The sequence below is a fragment of the Lycorma delicatula genome, chromosome 1, assembly GCF_047948215.1.
Source record: "Lycorma delicatula isolate Av1 chromosome 1, ASM4794821v1, whole genome shotgun sequence".
NCBI classification, from domain to species: domain Eukaryota; kingdom Metazoa; phylum Arthropoda; class Insecta; order Hemiptera; family Fulgoridae; genus Lycorma; species Lycorma delicatula.
In genome coordinates, this window is record NC_134455.1 from 197,289,883 (window position 1) to 197,310,916 (window position 21,034).

General features: G+C 30.1%; 1 protein-coding gene across 7 annotated transcripts in view; it reads right to left on the reverse strand.

The window, feature by feature from the left end:
* The window catches only part of Nhe3 (Na[+]/H[+] hydrogen exchanger 3), a 211,701-nt gene that overhangs the window by 153,755 nt on the left and 36,912 nt on the right, over positions 1-21,034 (reverse strand). For all 7 annotated transcript variants that reach the window (XR_012756898.1, XR_012756899.1, XM_075369834.1 and 4 more), the window contains exons 2-5: positions 15,647-15,873; positions 9,929-10,006; positions 6,218-6,294; positions 4,814-5,023 (exon numbers count right to left, since the gene is read on the reverse strand). Coding sequence is in view for 5 of the 7 variants with exons in the window: in XM_075369834.1 (XP_075225949.1) it covers positions 4,814-5,023; positions 6,218-6,294; positions 9,929-10,006; positions 15,647-15,873 (592 nt within the window). In the remaining 2 variants the exon portion in view is untranslated. The remainder of the gene's footprint in view (positions 1-4,813; positions 5,024-6,217; positions 6,295-9,928; positions 10,007-15,646; positions 15,874-21,034) is intronic.

Consider the following 21,034-nt stretch of genomic DNA (forward strand, 5'->3'; position numbering starts at 1 on the left):
CTTTCAAAAAAAATAATTAGATAAACTTGGATAAAATAATGCAAGATGCAATGAAGGCCACCAACAGATATGAATATTATTTCTTGCACTGATTTTACACAAGTAAATTATGGCATTATATGAATAAATTGTTACTTAAGTCCTCCAGGAAATAATTTATAAGTAATAAAGTTAGTTGTTACTTGGTGAGGATTGTTTTTGTCTGTAATTGTAAAATTTGTGCATTTTTTTTACACTATTTGCGTCTAGAGACTATAAAGGTATATTATATTAGAATATGATACAATATATACACAGTACACAGTTCTGGAAGTTAATATTCCTTTATAGACTTGATACCTTAGGATTTGGTTTAAATATATGATTTAAATTCAAATATGAATGCAATTTCTGATTCAACAGACAGATGTTTCAAATAGTTGCACTTGATTATGTTTTTCCTAGAAGAATATAATAAAAGAAAGTCACTGATTGTTTTGTAGGCAATATCAGACAATTTTTTAAATCTAAATTTAATTGTCAAGAGGTTTGTATAGTTAATAATGATTGAAAAAGTAACTGACTATTGTATAGTCTTGTTTCACTAACAAAGGAAAGAGTAAAGAAGATCTTATTTTAATCATCAAGGGTATGATTATGATTAGCTTACAACAGTAATCTATAAATTTGATCAGAATAGGCTATTAATAAAGGTGGTTGACTTTCTTTGTTAAGTTTATTAGATTCTTGTTAACTGTGCTTTATAAACTCTGGGAAAATTGACTTAATAAAAACTGAAACCTCAGGTGACTTACAATCTTTATATATCAATAATAGACAAAAACAAAAAATTATAGAAATCCTTTTAACATTAAACTGAAAGAATAGAAATTTTAAAAATAAAACTAATGAGTGGCTAAAAAATGGCTAAACAAAATTATTTTTCAGGCTTATTCATAAAATCTGGTTTAAGAAAGTGGGAAGAAAACAAAGCCTAAAGACGGGAAAGGAGGAAAATAATTAACTTAGAAGATGATGATTTTCATAAACTGATGAATGTGAAGTTGCAATGTATTATATTTAATAAATACTTCAAAGAAATACCAAAAAAGGTACTGTTACTGATGAAGATTGCTGTTACTGATGAACAGCAATAGCAATATAAAGAGATGTTCCTATTATATGAAGTGATGAATGATTTTTCTTGATCAGCAACAAATAATAAATTATTTAAACTGATAAGTCTTTAAAAATATAATTTTCAGTGGGTAATTGACAGCATACCATGTGTTGTGATTAAAGAGACTCCTATCAAGGAATTTCAATACTAATTTACATATTGAACAAAATCAACACCTGCATTTTCACTAGAACATTTTCTGCTTTAAAGTTATCTGAAGAAAAAGGGTTAAAGAAAAGTAGTAGGCAATTGAAACTTGAGGTATGGATAAGATTAGACAGAGAGAATAAAAATAGAAGTTCAATCTGAAGAATTCAGAATAGTGAAGCTAACTGACTGGGACATACCAAGAAAGGAGAAAGATAAATTAAAACAGTGCTAGATGATTCTGTAGAAGGTATTAAAAAAAGGAAGCCAGAAAAGAGTAATAATTGTATATGATCTAAGAGGAAATGGGAGAGCAATCAAGAAATAAAAAGTTTAGTTGGGAGTAGAATAAAATGAGATTGTCAAAGTGTAAAAGATATGCCTGAGGGTATATAACCATATAACTCAAGAAAGAAGAGGCCCAGCTACTTTGTTAATATTCACAATGGGGATTACTACATGTCTCGTATAATGTTTAAAACAATCAGCCTGCCAATTGTAAAAAGTAACTGCTAATCAGGAATTTAAATATGAGAAATATTTTATTACATGAAGTTTACAATCAAAGTACAAAGCTTATGAATTAAATGTGATAAATAAGGTATACTGAGAAAGTTTATTAGGGTGTTTAAAAGAAAGAATGAATGTGTAAGAAAAATTTTTTTTATATTTGGGAGAGCGAAAAACACTTTTGTATTATCATTGCCTGGAACAAACACAATACAATATTACAAAAGAAAATATATTTACATAATTAGTCGAATACAGATGCATTACAACAAGATAATTGATAGCATCATCAAATTGTTTCGTGAATATCTTGGATGCTATGGCCTAATTCAAATTTAAAATACATATAACACACACAGTCCACAAGTATGTGGTGTATCATTATTCGGCAGTTTCAACAAACACAAACAAGTGCATCGGTATGACTCATTAGGTGTGCATATGTCCATGCATGAAGAGGAGTGTAGAGGCTGCCCATCCTTAATCAAAAAAGATTTGTTGCTTAATGTTGAAAAGATCTGTTCCGATAAGATGACTCATAATTTATGATTCGTCTCTGCATTTTCCTGATATTTCAAGATCTTTGTAGCATGAAATTGTAACCAAATACTTGCACCACAAAAAATTGTGTTGGACATGGATGAGAGAAATGCTAACTGACAATCATTAAAAAAAAAGGAAACAATCTTGGAATTTTTGTATGAGTTTGAAGGGGAAGAAATTTTTTTTCTGCAAATGACTGTCACTAGTGAAATCAAGATTTGCAACGTGAATCAATAAGAAAAATTTTTGCAACAACATATACTAGTTTCTCAACAGCTAAGAAAGACAAGACAACTCTTTTTGAAAAAAATAATATGTGCACTATTTTATGGGATTATTTCATAAGGATTGAATTTCATAAGTAAAATTCATGCTAGAAGCCACAAGAATCAATGCAGACATACACTGTCAAACTCTGAAAAATTATAGCAAATAATTCAGAACAAAATGTGTTTTCTACTAAGTTCTAGTGTTGTGTTGTTGCATGATGACAAAAGACCACATGAAATAAGAATTCCTGTCTCTTTATGGACCTAAAGAAATTTCTTGGCAGCCAAACACACATCAGTAATGATGAGACAAAGAACAACCAGAATCAGTTCAAGTCAAATATGGTACAATCTATAAACAGAATATCTTCAAATTACAGCCAAAATGTGACTTGGGCCAAAAATTTGGTGGTTACGTTAAAACTAAGTGAAAGTATGGAGAATTTACTGATAAATTTTTTTTTCCAATTGCTCACTTTCTTAAATAACAAAAAGGTACTTAGTTTTTGTATAATATTGACATCTTTTACTTATTTATCTCTTCTGAAGAAGCAGAGATCTCTGAAAAATTGCTAAATGGAAATAACAAAACTATAAGCAATAAGCAGTAATTAATTGGTTTTAATAAAATTATTAGTTAGGAAACATGACGCTGTTGTATGCTGACTTCAATGCAGAATAGTTAAACAGATATGATATGTCATACTTAAGTTAGAATATATGTATTTATAAATTTTTATCTAGTATAAAGAAGTTTTTTTAAATTTTCATTTAATATTTGTTGAAGTGCTACTCCAATTTACAATCAAGTGGTTATTACAACTTTTTAAATAGTACTTACTAATTGTGATTACTTTAATATGGTTGATAACACAATATGATTGGAATATGTAAAACAATTTGTTAGGGAGTAGGATGAAGGAGGTATGAAATGAAATAACTGGCACTAGATAGGGAATCTTGGAGAACTGCATCAAACCAGTCAAATGACCGAAGAAAAAACAGCTATCATTTTATATTACATTTCTTTCTTTTTTTTACATACGGATGATTTTTATTTATTAATGCTACTGGAGATATAACTTGTAACACTTTTTTGTTATTTAAATTTTTTTATTTAACTACTTTTACAGAGTTGAAGGAATGTACATGTGTTGTTTTACATTCAAATGGGGAAAAGTAATTTGTAGTTTTACACAAACTCTAGTACTCTTTCTTAAGGACATTTAAAGTACATGGGTTTCAAGAGGACAAATCAGAGTTGTTTTCAGAGTAATGATGTTTATTAAAGAACTTCATTCTGTAGTTTACAAAATGAATTAATGAAGTGTAGTATATTTTCCTTAATAAATCTAGCACAGAATGCTTATTATTCTTGAGAGTTGTTAAAAAAACTCATGACAAGTCACCTGCAATCATTGTAGTTATTTCCCTTTAACATACATGTATTCTACTGTATAAAATAAAAACATATAATTTCTATTATTCTTCAGGAAAAAATTCTGCTTTTTCTATAAAAATTATGACTGTAAAATGCCACCATTAATAGTCAGGATCTGAATGATATATTTGAGTTAACAAATAAATCATATAATTCATCTTTGTATTAAATGACTTCCAGTGAATTTCAATATAAGCAACACGATAAAAAATGTATAACTGAATTAGGTAATCTCTCTTTGCTTTCTAAAAATAACAAAGTAGGCTTTTAAATCCTACGCAATACATTTCTACTTATCTTCTTCAATAGGAAAACTAGTTATGACTACACAATCTGATCTATCTTCAATTGGCCATATCCAGTTTTAATCCCAACTGCTTCATTATCACTCTAAAATGTCAAACATATAGTCTTACAAATATAATATTAGACATTTAAATAACAGAAAATTCACAAATGCAAACTAAAAATAGAGGTGTTTTAACACTAACCACTTTAATTACAAAGCAATCTTTTAAAATGAATAAAAACTGTCAATATCAGCTAAAATTCAAACACTTTCTATCTTTACATAACTACCTACTGATTAAGACCTGATATATGAATCAGTATATCACATATATAAAATGTTAATAATAAAATCATAATTATACTACAGAATACCTCTACAAATAGATAATATTAAATAAAAAAAATAAAAAAAAAAAAAAAAAATTACCAAAAAATTAAGAATGGATTTCTTACCCGCTCAGTACTATAGCAACAGCATCATTTAAAACACTTTCACCAAATACAAGAGAGTATAATGTAACATCCACTCTTAAATCATTGAAGATTGCTAAAATGGTAAGAGGATCTGTTGGGGAAATTACAGCACCGAAATAAAGCGAGTCTAGATATGTAAAACTGTGCTTGAAGGGTGGTATCATCTGAAGAAATCCATACATAAGTGAACTGGAAAAACAACATAACATAAATACCAGAAATAAAAAGCAAAGCAACAATTTATATAATGTTAACATAAATATATAATAAATGCAGTAAAATATAGTAACATAAACATAAAAGTCATTTTGCTACTGACATGGAAAAAATATCATGTATTAAATACCAACCTCAATGAAAAGATTTTACTATGAAAAGCAGAAAGAGTTGTAAAACATTTTTATAATCTGCTTAAATGTATTTAATTTTCATTAATTTCTAAATATTCTCAAGCAGATGAAAATAACATCTCTGACTGATATTTGAGGATACAATGCGACTGAAACAAAATGCAAAGTTGCTTGTAACTCGCAAATGAAAAGGGATAGATAAATTAAACAAATATGCCTTAAAATACACTTTACTTGTTACAAAAAGATGCATTTATTTTTCTACGAAATCATCATTTGCAGCAGCACATTTCTCTTAATGGTGAACAAATTTTCACATTTTGCCGAAAAAGAATGATGGCAGTCTTTCCTTGATCCACACCTCATTGTGTCCTTTAGTTCAAGATGGAACTTCACCCCTTACTACCATTGAGATGTCAGGTTGTACCTCGATAAAACTCTACCCGGACGATGGGTGAAAGAGGTGCTGTTGAATACCTACCTCGGTCTCCTGATTTGACACCTACAGACTTCTACCTCTGGGGGACCATCAAGAATGATGTGTATCGACAAAAACAAGCCAAAATTGACATGTTACATGAAAAAATCATAGTCATGTGATGTCAGACAATAACAGCCACAATTCGATGTGCAGTTTGGCGCCACGGGTGTTTTATAGAAGCTGCTGGTAGTCATTTCAAACACATACTATAACTCTCTCTCAGTGCCAAAAATTGTCATGTCAAGTCAAATTTGTCATAAGATATGGACTAGCAAACAGTGAATACAATTTTTTGGATCCCTCTGTATACTACTATTTATAGATACTTTAATTTTGATGTACACAACTTTTGGATCTCTCTGTATTATCATTTTAATTTTATGAATAGTTTTTTAACAGTAAAATAAACAGTAATTATTAAAATATAGCATACAATTCATACATTTTATTTCATAAAATTCATCATTGTTCTTTCACACTAATAAAATAAATCAGCATAAATAATAGGAAAACAGTAAAATTTCATATTAAGTTTTTGAACGAATTACTTACCCCACAACAAATGATGAGATTGTGGTACCTATAAGTGCATATGTCAATATAGCACCTAAGTTTCTGAAGAAATATTTCTGAAACATCAGATACAATATTAATGTGTCAAAACTATAAATAAAACATTACCATATGACTGTATAAATTCAATAATGGTAATGTTATTATCATTTACAGAAGGAAACCTACAAATTTTCAAATTTTTTTCTTCCTAGAAAGTACAATTTTTTGTATCTCATAAAGAAGCAACAGCCACTTGATTCTGTTACATCTAAGGAGCACATATTTTTATATTAAAGATTTTTAACAATTTAAACTTATTGAATAAAGACTAAAATATGAGAACACATGTATCCTTAAAAAATTAGTGTCTGGGTTAACTGACTGAAATAATAATCTGCCATAATGACCACAATGAAATAAAACAAAGGTAAATATTTTAATCATTATTAGAGCAATAATTAACACAATTTAATAGTCTAAGGAAAATATAAATAGTAATTACTAACAGATAAATCAGTAAAAACAATGTGGAAATCATTTGATTTAAAAGTGAAATAAAGCAGAAGAAAAATTATTAAATCTAGCTAAATTATCATAATTTTATTTCAACTATTTAATTTATAGTTCAAAAAGTATTATTAATATTACTATCATCACTGTCACCGCAGCCATTGTCGTTGTCATCATCGTTATTGTCATTATGGCAATAGAATACCATATTTATAGTAAATCAAAAAAGAAAAACAAAAAAAAAGAATAATAAATTGTTTAATGAAATTTAGAGAAAAAAGTATTACAATGCATTCTCTCCGGAAAAAAATATCTTATTTCATGTAAGAACAAAGTTTGCTTCACTACTGTAAAACCTGAAAAGTATCACTCAACACCTTGGAAAAGTGAGTGTGCACAAGCACAGAGCACACAAATGATCATAAAACCCAAACACTTAATGGTCCAATTTCATTTCTTACTATCATAAAAAACCAAGTTTTTTCCTCATCTTAACCACCAATTATTATTCACAAAGCATAACTTAGAACAACAAAATAGTTAAGAATAATATTAAAAAAAAGGGATTTACTATAACTATAAAAACTGCAGCAACTGAAACGACATGCATGGAACAGCTCCACATGTTATAAGTTAAATTATAAAGAAGATTTCCAGATGTTATAAAGTTAAAGTATCTTGAGTAGTACAAGCATTCAGTTTCTAATGACTATAGCCAAAATAAAATTTTCTATTTAATATGGCACGGAATTTTTCATATTACCACAAATTTCCACTTTCACAATACCACAAATAAGCTTCTTTGTAAACTTTTGTGAATGCATAAGTGAATAATAAATAAATAATAAATATTCAGAAAGAAACAAAGACAGAATAAAAAGTAAGAAAATGAACAAAAAAAAATTTGAATTCACAGATTCTATGTACAAATCATAACTCCAAATAACATAAAAAAACTCTCCCTCAGAAATTAAGTTACATAATGAACTTTGAAATGTAACTTATTTTAAGTTTACTGTGTTTCCTATTTTTACTTCCTTGTAAGAAGTAATAGAAGTATAATAATAATTTTTTTTCAAGATCTCAATGTGAAAGAAGTATTGTGATCATTTTTTTTCAAGAACTGCAGATGTAACTGCATTTGAACATAAATTTTCTCTGATTTACTGGTACCTCTCCCAACAAGCTACAACTTTGCTTTATATGTATCATCGAAACATGCTTTTAACGATTAAAAAAAAAATTAAAATATTTAAATAAAAAAGTGTGATGTGGACATCACATGACTTCCTTGTACTCCTATTAAATTAATATATACTTTTTTTTAAGTGAAAAGTACATAAAATTTTATTTCATTAATAACTTCTGATATTTTTCATATTATTTATTTTTTTATTGTATTATTGAATTAGTATTTATCATAAACGTTTTTTTTACAATCGGTGGTTAATAATTATTAATAGATCAATATATTCAAATTAAAAAAAAGTTAAAAAAAGGAGATGAAGTTCGATACTGATGTGCCTTCCTCTTATAAAATCAAATATTTAATTTAAGATTTCATTTGGGTATAACTCTGGAACCAATGAAAATAAGTACCACTTATGATATATCGTTGAAAAGCTCTCAATGAGAGCTTATTACTGCAGTTAAGAAAAAGTCCAAAATCTAAATTTTTGGAATTTTGGGCTTTTTTGGACATTTTTGGTTGTGGATTGCAATCAAAAGGGTAGGCGGCGCACAACTAGATGTTAAAACAGTCCTAAATCCAAAATTTCAACATCCTACGACTAATTTTTTTAAATTATGTGAGATACATACATACGTACAAACGTCAGGCCAAAACTAGTTAAAATTGATTCAGGGATGGTCAAAAAGGATATTTCCAAGGAAATCTGAAAACCGAAATTTTTCACGATCACAATACTTCCTTCACTTCATACAAGGAAGTAAAAAGATAATATAAACATAATTAGCATTTACAAACTACATTCTTAAAGAAAAGTATTCTATAAGAAATAAATATGTTTATTATTGCAATGACAAAGAACATTTTAACACCAACAGCAACTTTGACACAAAGGCTGAATTTGAACAAAAAAAATTGTAATTAACGACTCACCATTTATTAATATCATTAAAGGAAATAATTAAAATTATAAAATGAAACTAACAGGTATAACTGTTCTCAGCAGCAAAGTAGTTTAATTTCAAAAAACAAAAAATAGTTTATTTAATACACAAGTATTTTTTATGGTGTTTAAATCATTTTATCAACATAAACAATTTTTATATGAGTATAGCCAGTTAAAAAACTTTTGAAAAACCTAACCAAAGCTAAATGTAAAAGGTATTAGGTTTTCATGACATATAAATTCTGTAAAGTTTCCAACACGAATTTCGCAAAAACAGGCCATACGATTTGGATAAAATATTAATATGTTTATTGTTTGGAATGTTATATTTTTATTCAAATTTTTGGACCAAGCAGTTTATCATATGACTGGAAAGTAATTACTTCTTTAATTTCTTAAAAATGTAAAATCTTACTTCCTTAAAAATAGTATGGTTTTGAATATGTTTACAGATATGTTGAAGACTAGATTTTAAACAAATTGCTGGCCTCTACAAGGAATTTTCACAAAATTAATGGAAGAAAGTAACTTTTTTGATTAATTTCTTATTAACAACACATTTATGCTTTTTTCACACTTTCTCCAACAATTAATTACCTGTCAACTGCCACTCACGAATATCGGTTCAAGGATTATATGTTAATGAAAAATTACTAAAATAAGCCATTAAAAAAATAAAAGCAGTCTAAAAATATTGCTTTATGAGGGACTACATACAGCGGCTCACACGAACACAGACATACACTGTTTTTTTAGAATACCCAACTTCTTAAAAACCCAAGGGAAGTATGTTATCATCCAACACTATTTTTTAATTTGGAAAGACATAAATTTCCAAACATTTAGATTTTAGCAATCCCAAAGGCACTTCTTTTATCTAAAAATAAAAGTCATATCTGGAAATTAAAATTATAACATAAAAAACAAAACAAGGAAGTGTAACCCAATAACAGCCAAAACAGTGAAAAAATACACTTATAGTGAAACTAATATTAACTATTAGTAGTTATTTAAATACCTTAATAATAATGATTTCAATGTTAAAATATAACTGAAAACTTACCCTTTTCAATGAATACCCAGCATGAAAGATAATTGGTGGTAATATAATATTAAAAAATATCTCCGGATCAAATGTAGCCTGGAAAAGGAAACTTTCATCAGTGAAACTTACCAAAAGCCCCAAAAAAATTTGTAGCTGTTGAATAAATCATTTCTTATAAATAAAAATTCATTCACATAATTTATTTGCAGAAAGAAATGTTCCTTGTGTATAATTATTCAATATGAAACAATACTATATGTAAAATATAGCAAAATACGAGACTCAGCTGATAAACTTTGTACACTAGCATGCTAAACGGAGAAAAAAGGTACTATCGAGTTGGACATGGCAGCACATGATGGATCAAATCCTCCACTACATACCTACAATAATGTGTTGAAATCTGTTTACCAGTTTATTTTCAGTAGCAGTTAAAATGGAGTCGAATATGGCCAATATGTCAACATGGTTAAAACAGTGCGCAGTGATCTAATTTTTAACAGCAGAAAATGTGAATCCTACAAATATTTTTCATAATTTAAAAGTGGTTTACATTAGTGAAAGTGTGGACAGGAGTACTGCAAATAGGTGAGCATAGAAATTTCGTGAATGTGAAGCTGGTAAAGTGACAATTGAGGATCCACCTCACAGCGGCCAACCAGTTTCTGTAACTGACAATAAATATCGAAAGGAGGTGGGCGATTTGCTTCAAAGTAACTGGTGAATCACCCAGCTATGCATCGCTATTCAGTTAACATATCTAAAGAACGAGTAGGCCATATCATAGAGTAATTAGGTTATCTTAAAATTTGTGCACAATGGGTACTGCACAAATACTCTGATGACAAGCTGAAGTTTAAGCCTATTCCGCATCTGCCATACTTGCTGGATTTGGCTCCTGATCCTGTAAGGGAAGATACCCTTCGCCATCCCCTCTATTCCAAGTCCTTATGGGCTTTACTGGAGATCATCTTCAAAACCTCGGCTTTTGACATATTCCAGTCCGCATCAGCCAAGATACCACAGATGCGAATGCCCAAGTGACATTCCCGTTGGTGTACTACTACTTAATGAATTCAAAACAAAACACATCTCACTGAGTCTTAAGCAAGACTGAAAGGATCAAACTGAACAAAGGAACTGAACTACCTACCCGTAGAAGGTAAAAGCGAGTTAAACACAAAAACCAAGCATAAAAATATTACACAGAACAATAAAAACACAGTATAAAATTGAAACAAAACAAAGCATAAGAACAACAACAAAAACATAATTTATAAAACAAAACATCAACAAAAGCAGAATACAAGAGAAATCCAAGCACAGCTCTACACCCCCTCAGCAATGCTTTCCTTTGCTAAGTACACTTTAAAATTCTCCACTACTGCCCATTTGGCCTGGCTCCTCCAGTTTACATGGAGATCCAATGCAGATCCGATAAGATCAAGCAAACAGATGGTCTCCATATGACCAATTGATGGATGACTCGTACTCATTATGTTAAGATGCAACTCGTACTTTGAGCACTCATAAAGAACATCATAAGTGTCGTCCAATTGTCCACACTGAGGTCACATTCCAGAATCTACCAGGCTGAATTTCTGCGGTCTGTACCTAAAATCACCATGGCCGAAAATAAATTTTGTCATATATTTATTAGGGTGCACCCAAGAAGTGTCCCACAAACCAACAACATTTGAGAGAGATCATGCATATAACACCAACCATCTGTCTTATCCTGTCTGGCCTGCCACAAGGCATTGTCATGTTGATGTTGTTCAATTTCTCAAACTTTATCTTCAAAACTTTACCTCAAACTTTATCTATTTAAAAGTCAAATCAACAGACTTTTTAGCAACATACCATTGCTTCTTCTCAGACACAATCAAGTCTATTGGTTTCATGCCTGCTATCATCAAGACTGCCTGCCGTGAAATAGTACGGTAACCACCCGTTACCGTTAACAATATTAGGCATTGAGCGTTTAATAATATGTCCTGCTAACTTTTATATTTTACCCTATAACAGGTGCCACGTATAGCATAACAGCCTTGCATACGCCTTTATACAGGATGCTCATGGTCTTAAAGTTAAGACCCCAATCAGGATTGACCACACATTGAATACCAAAGAAGGCATTGCAGGCCTTCTCTGCAATGTATAGAAGGTGCTTCTTAAATTGCAGTTTCTCATCACGAAATACCCCAAGGTAATTTTGAACCTGAACATACTTTATATGCTGGCCTGCCATCAAAACATGGACATACTGACTCACTGCCAAATGGCCTTTGAGGAGCATCATCATGGTCTTTCCCGGAAAAAAGTCATCTTGTGTTGTTGACCTCACAGCTCAAGCATCCTGCATGCCCGAGGATAACCAGAAGTAACATCAGAGGCCTATACGATGAACTAAAGCAGGATCTTTGTTGTACTTTTAAACAACATTTTCACAATCTCCTTTTTCCAACACACAGGGAAGTATCCTCCAAACAACTATTTATTAAATACATGTGTGACAACTCTCACACTCTCCCTAACCGAGTGAACAAGAAGCTTCGTCATTATTTCATCAAAGCCTGGGGCCTTACCCAACCTAAACTACAGATAGCTCAGCCTCGGTGATCTCCAAGGGCACTGGACTCCTGCAAAACTGAGCGACCTCTCGCCACACCTGCAGATGGTATGTGGTCTCTCCACCTTTGCTATCAGAAATCATTTAGTAATTTATGTAAAATATCAGAAGTATCTGAAATTATACCAAACCTGGTCAAGAGAGCAGACAGAACGTCCGTTTGTTGTTTGTGTCCCAAGACCTTATATACTATGTCCCAGAAATTCCTGTTCCCCTGCTCGTGAACAAAGGAACACCAGGAGTCCCTTTTTGCAGTCTGGACTTTATGAAAGTAATGATACCTCATGGTCCTGTATTCAGCAATAAGGACGGCCTGTTGTTTTTGATCACCCTCATGTTGACAAGCTCTCCGCAGACAACAAACCACTCTATTTATGCGACAGCTCCCTAGTCCACCATGATGCAATCCTCTCTCAACAAGAACTTCAGGAAATTGAACACTCAGCTGCATCAAGAAAAGCTGCCAACAAACCAACAGCCACATCTTCCAAAGCCAATACATCCAGACTCCGATCCAAAACTCAAAGCCTGAATGAAAGTAAACCAACAAATTTCTTCCAGTCCACACACCTGTGCAGGAAACAACCCTGCTGAACCAGAAAGTTACATCGGTAGCACTCACTCATGCCACCAGCAATCTCATAGACAATCAATTGATGATCATTCAAACAATCATCAATTACCTTCCAATTATAAATATTGGCAGGGATAAACCTACCAACAGTAACATCAATGTTCGTTCCACTAAACAATCGACGCCCATCTATCATACCTATGTAGGTGTGATCAGGTATGTTATATACCTGTAGATCATCCTGGGCCAAACCACCCTCTATTAATTCACCACCAACATCGGTGAAACCACTATGCCACAAAAGTGACTTAGCATTCACATCTTAGCACCTATAAGGTGCATAATTTAAAGAAAACTGGGAAAAATGAAAATTTCTCATTGGCAAATGATTATCACCAGTGGTAAAAATTTTTAATTAATTTGGCGTATTATTCTGTATGTAGAATTAAACAATGATCTTTAAAGTGGTTTTTAAAATCTGTTGGCTAAAATCATGAATGATGAAAAACCATTGTTACTGGTAAAATATATATATAGTATATTCAAATTCTATTTTCTAAATCAATAAATAAATTTATTTATTTAATATAGTTGACTTCAGGCCAACTTATTCATGGAACTATTAATTAATTTTCACTAATTCTACTTATAAGATGAGCACAAATGTTGCAAATTGTTTATTTGCTGGTATATTTTTTATCAAACAAGCAAATTATTTCCAAATTTTTTAGGTTAAAAAAAAAACTTTCGGATAATTAATATTATAACATTGCCATAATGTTTCTGTAAAACATACTGTTATGCAGAAGTCACTTAAGATAAATTAATTAGAAAATGATGATCACTTAATCATAAATGCTAAATACCTCAGTAAACAAAACAATTAGGTCTTTAATTGAATTATATTACAAACAAAATATAGCATTGTAAAAATAAAACATTCTCATACTAATAAACCTAAAAGATTTGACAAGTAGGCTTTATAAATATAAAATAAAACTATTTGTTTTAAATCTCAACTATTCTTAACAACATTAAAAATATACATTAAATTAAACTTATCTATATATACATGTAACCCGAAAAAACAATACTGTCAATTTTTAAGCACTAAATAAAGGCAAACATTAAACTAAAAGTAAGTTATAATCTTTGGAAAAATCCAATGAGGAAAGAATATCATTATCCAAAAAATACACAAGATTGCCAGCCATATAAGTATAAACCATAATTACATGTAGAAAAAAATCATAGAATAAACATCTCAAACATTTCTTCACATTAGGTTACTTGTTTACATCAATGAAATACTACTAAAAGGCTTCAGAAACAAGCAAATACTCAAACATTGAAAAGTTAGATCATAAAGACACCTCTAGAGAAATTCTACACTAAAAGCTGTTAAGTATTAAATATAAAATTTGCAGGTTTTTAAAATTTTGTTTCCAAATTAACTGCTCAAAAAAAAACTTGAATGGCACCACTGCATTAACTGTTGTTTTGATTCTGCGTTCGTGTATGATATCCACATCTTGCCGTCCGTAACAACATGAGAAAACACATCATCTCCATCTAGTCAATTGGGATCCAAAAATGCTCGTCCACTCTACATTCTTTGTACTTTGTGTCAGTCGGTTAGCATTTTCGGTATCCTTGCATCCTTGCGGTCACCTTGCATACAATTTCTGATATCCGAACTTTTCTGTGACAATCGTGTAGATAGAGGTGCACCCAGCATGTGAAAATTCATCAGCCAGAGCACTAATCGTCAATCGCCGATCAAATCGCAGTTTACGGTTCACTTGTTCAACGATTTCGTGGGTCTGAATACTAGGCCTGCCACTCAGCTCTTCATGCACATTTGTGCAGCCATTTTTAAAGTCTCAACACCATTGTCTAACCTTTCCTTCACCTATTACTGTAGATCCAAATACTAGACACAACTCCAGATGAATTTCAGCAGCTGAAGATTCTTTTGCACACAAAAATCAAATCACAGCGCGCACTTCACTACTGGTGGAAGAAACGACTGTCGCGGACATTGCGATCTGCATTTACCGGCAGGAAAACGACTATGACATCAAAACAACTACAGTGGCTTCTTAAATAGCCGATACATGGCCCTGCATGCGAGAAACTATGTTCAGACCCGCTAATAATTAAATATAAAATGATGGCTCTTACTCATGAATATGCCTCAAATATTAATAGCATGTAATTTACAAAAAAGAGAGTAGCAAACATTCCATTAAACTGAAAGCATTTTAAAAATTAACTTCTTACTTTTTACAGCTCCTTAATATTTTCAGTTGCATTTAACTTAATTCAATCAGAGCTCTATGTTAATATCTAACTTTAATGCATAGCTTATATAAACAACCACATTCCAAAAGTTAAACATAAGACTTTTACGCAGAAATATTCACTTTTAAAAAAATATAATAAATCAAAACAAATGAGTTAAAAACAAAACAAACCATAAAAATAAAAAATTCACAAAATGTAAAAAAAACCTCACCAAATTACTTACTTTGAAATCAATCTCATTTCCTTCTAAATTAACAATTTCACTGCGGAAGATATAAGCATAAGTCTTATTACGAATGAGAGGAGAGGCACCTTTATTTGAGTAACGAAGCCAAAGTGTATCAGGTGGAAGAGAAAGATTGTAATGATCATCACTTTCAGGTTGCACTGACATATGAAGCACCTTAGTTGTGCTTCCAGTATAACGTATCATTGCTCCAACGATCAAACCTGGCAAAAAAGAAAAGGTGAAAATCTCAAATATGAATAAAGTAAGCCTAAAATATTTTTTTATAAAAACATTATTTTATAAAATAAAAGCAATATTAATAAATGTATTGTTCCACAATTTAAAAAAAAAAATGTAACCTTTAGTCTATTGTCCTTTGTTGATTTATGGGTTGGCATTTTTAACATAGAGAATAAAATAATATAGATATTTTTTTTATAATTTTGTAACAGATGACACCACTTGTTATAATAAAATAATATATTTAATTGATTACTAAAATATAGTTCAGGATATTTATATCATTAAATAATAAGTCATATAAAGAATACTTCAACAATAGTGTTCATTAATAACAAAGCAGGGAAGTACATAAAGATGAAAATAATAATACATACAATATCATAAATAAAAATGTAAATGTTGCTACCAATAACTAAATAAAATTTATTATTAACACAGTACAAAGTTTGAGCAAGACTAAAAAGGAAAGTTACAAAAAAAAAAACAATTCAACTATGCCACTGATACAAATCTTTTCAACAGAATAAGAAACTAATTAATGAAAAATGAATTAAGAAATATTAAAAATACAAAATTTTAACACTTACAAGTACTACTTTTGCCAAATATATTCAATCAATTTCTGACACATATCAGCAATTTTCATGATCACAGGGATAAATCACTGAAATAAGGCAGTTACACTGACAACAGATGGAATGGATAGTCATTTATATTTACTGCTTTTTTGTTCCACTGTTTGAAAGTACATACATACCAACACATTTAACAAATATATCTGTATACTCAACAGTTTTACAATGTATAAAAAGTAATTTTTATATTCAGTACAATTTGTACAATATTAAAAGTTAGTTTATATTTTAACTCCCAGAAATATTTCATTAATTTCATTTTAATTCCTTAAACTAGGTTCAGAATTAAACAATGTTACTTCATTCTGGTATTTATGTAACAACATGTTCTCCCATGGGTGTCCATATACTTTGCATCAGTAATTGAATACAATATTTATAATTTCAAATTCATATAGCAGATTCTATATTTTCCATAGGTTTAACTTGTCTTCTCATAAATTAATGGTACAACATCCTTTGACTGGAATTTAATTAATGCTTACTGGTCCAGGTAACAGTCTGTTTCATCCCACAATCATTCACACAAACCTAATAATCAACAACATATAGTTCAGTATAATATATGAATCAGTTCTAAATACAAAATAATTATCTTTATTACCTAAAACAATATTCAAACTTGATTATGCACGAATAACAAAATAAAATATATTTAACAACTAAATGAAATGAACAAAAAATGATATATATTTAAAATTAACAAATATTAAAGAGATTACTACAATTTCTGTTTTCCATTTTTTTTCCAAGTTAAAGCAAAATAGATCCATTATTTCTACCTTCAAGTAAGTAATCTACTACTAGATACTTTCTTAAACAACCAATAAATCAAAATACAGTTTAAGTGTTAATTACCAGAAAAAAATCTCCATTTTTCTTAACCTCTGTCTGAATAAATAGCATTACTTTTTTGAAGTATGATGGAGTTGTTTTTTAATGCTTCAAATTCAGAGAAACAGTTTAAACCCTAAATAAGACTAACCCAGTAATTCTAAAGTTTTATAACAAAAATTGAGTCAGGAGAGGCTGCATTATTTTAATTTACAGATAATTCCAGAAAATTTTTAAGTTAATTTCTAGTTCACACAGTGAAATATGAACTAAAGCAAAAAGATTAAACAAAATTAAAAACATTTTCGTAGATACAGACATATTTACTGTTAAAAAAAATGTTTAATCTATGTTAGGTGCTAACGATCACAAATCAGCAAACATGAACTGCTTCAGTCTGTCCAAATATATAACACCTTATCTTAGTGACAAGGTAAGATAACCTACATTTAGAGATACATAATATTGCCTACAATAATTATATTCTGTAGATAGGGAAACCCAATCGTAGCCAATCAAATCCAGCTGGTAATGCAGTAAATCTTTTTTCTTGGATGATCATCATTTTCAATTTACTATTAATTATTATATGTTGATTCCTAAATAAAGAAATAAAATTAAAATGTGCATCCTCTTAATCAACAATATTTGATGATTTTGGATTTGAATTCATAATGAATACAACTTATAATACATAAGTTATTTATCCAAGCTATTAGATTTTCAAACTATTCCATCTTCAGATGTTTTGCTTTCAAAATTAAACTGCAACTACTGTTTAATAAAATACTGAGGATTTTTAATAAATTAACTACAATGAAAAAAGAAAAAAGAACAAGCAGGATAGCAAATTCTAAATTTTCTGCAATTAGTAATCTAAAGAATACTGAAATTTAAGTTTGTTATTTTTGAATTCAACAGTCAGTAATTACTTATTTTAAAAAATCTTGTTGACTAATCAAAAAATATTAACATGACAAAAAATAAATTTACACTAGAGTATGTGTTCAAAAAATCATCTTGTGTTTAATGAATAACGTTTAACAAATCCATTTGTTCTAACAACAGATACGAGTATATATATATATATAAAATATATATTTATTTATTTACATATAAATATGAATTTACATAAGTATGAAATTTCCACAAATTTCTCTCGAGAATGACTAATCAAAAAAGTTAATTAAAATAAAGATCTCAATGTTTTAATTTTTTACAGTACTTAATAATACATTTATGACATACTTAATTATGGAAGAAATGAAAAATAAAAAACTTAAACAAGTGATAAGCTTAAGCTTTAGTAGTAAACATCACTTTATATTTTCGTGGAAAAATAAAACAATGATTAAATTTTATTATAATAATGAAAAAAATAACTGCCATCTAATTCCTTCTTTCTATCTTCGTTTATTTTCCTTCTATAATAAAATTCTATGATATAAACAAATTAGGGCATTTAATTAGGAGATCTGTGAATCTTGCACATTTCAAACAGAATTTAACATATCTACTACAAGATTGAGTTAATGAAAAAATTAAAATAAAATACAATATGAAATTGTTGTTACAATTGATTCTGGAAGATTTAGTCAGTGCCACGAATAATCTTACTGTATTACAAAATTACAAAGCACTCATAAGAGCAGTCATAACAATCCACAAATAATTCTTTTTTTTTTGTAAAAAATGAAAATTCTAAGTGAAACATTGTAACAAACTGACTACAAGAGAAAATAAAATACGAGAATTCAACATTCTTAACAATCAAGAAAAAAATGGTACATTATAAAAGCAAATAGATAAGAGATGATTAAAAGTTACCATTTATGTATGTAATAATAAAATCAGGGTCATCTTTTCTGTCACAGCTCTTAATATAATTTATATTAAGCAAAAATATAAATATTTTTATATGGTATGACGTCTCCCTTGTATCTGGAAGGTTCTGGGCTCAAATCCCATCCAGTCTTTTGGGAGGTTTCACTCACTACAAAATTTATATCAAATCGAAATAAAAGGGGGAAGGTAAATGAATAATCTACAAGGAACTGTTTATATTTTGTAGAAGTGAACTGTGAGTAGAGCCGAACTATTTATGCACAGTATAATACAGGAATAATTCACAATTATATTTGAGTACTACAAATATATTACAAACTGAACATGCTGGTGAACATGCGAACATGTGAACATGTGAACTGAACATGCTGAACAAACTGAACATTACTATCTGAACATGCTGGAGGAGCCTTATAAAGAAAGAAGCCAATAAACAATCTTACAAGTCAGAAAAGAGAAGGAAGGGTTCCATTCAATAGGCTTGTTAACAACAAGAGAGAAGCGGTTTGTGCTGAGGAGGATGTAAAGGGTGATGGAGAGAATACTTTTACAACCTACTAAACATCATATGTGACAATGAGGATGATAGGGACTGGGAAGAATGCAATTCTACTGCAAAGATTGAGGACAGAGAACTGACAAAAAGAGGTAGAAGAAGCCATCAAAATTCTGGAATAATAGACGCCAGGACCAGATGGCATTACAGGAGAACAGATAAAAACAGGCAGAGTAGTACTTTTGGGAGAAATGTACAAGATAATCAAGTTCATTTGAAGGATGGAGAAAATACCAACAGAGTGAGAGGAAGCCCTGTTAATACAGATTAACAAAGAAGGTGACCAAGTTCATTGTAACACCTACAAAGGAATATCTCTACTGAACAGTGCATATAAAGTGTTCTCCATGGTACTACTGAACAGAATCCGGACATGTACTGAAGAAATTTAGGGAAAATACCAGGCTGGATTCAGGCGCAACAGATCAACTCTAGAGGTACAACTGATCAATAAATTCTAGAGAAACCTTTGGAATTAATTAAGAAACCTATCTTATTCTAGTAGATTTTAAGAAAGCATTTAACAGCCTAATACAGAAGAAAATGTATGAAACACTACTGATGTTGGGAATGCAAAAAAAAATTAGTGAGAATGGTCTCAGTCTTGTGAATGTAACAAGGAATAAAGCAGACTACTGGGAGAAGAGACAGGGTCTTTAGAAACAGAGAGATGGATTGTCACCATCACTGTTTTCCCTGATGCTGCAAGGAGCAATGAGGGATTTAATAGAGGGAGACACAATTGGAGAACTTACAGGAATGCAGGCACTTACATATGTCATCAATATTGTTTTGATTGCAGACAACCCATATAGACTAAGGGAGATGATAAGCACATCATAAATGTCTGTAAACAAGGTTGACTTGGAAGTAAGTAGATAGGGGGAAGACAATGTGTGTGAGGGTGAGAAGTGAAAGCAAAAAAGATGAGAGAGATATACAAAGGGCCAATCTGGGTTATAAGGAAGTCAGAGAAGTGAAATATTTGGGAATCATGTTTACAGGGACAAATAAGAATGAACAAGAAGTAAAGGAATGAATAATGAAGGGAAACAGATGCTATTATGCAATGAGGAAACTCTTCAGATCTAAGCTGGTTAAAAGGGAATCCAACATACAATTATACAATACACTCATCCTTTCATTTGTATTATACAGCTGTGAAACCTGGGTACTGACAAAAACACAAGAAGATAATTGCAGGTGTTTGAAAATAAAATACTGAAACGGATGTACAGTTCAATAAAGGATATATAAGAATTGTAGATA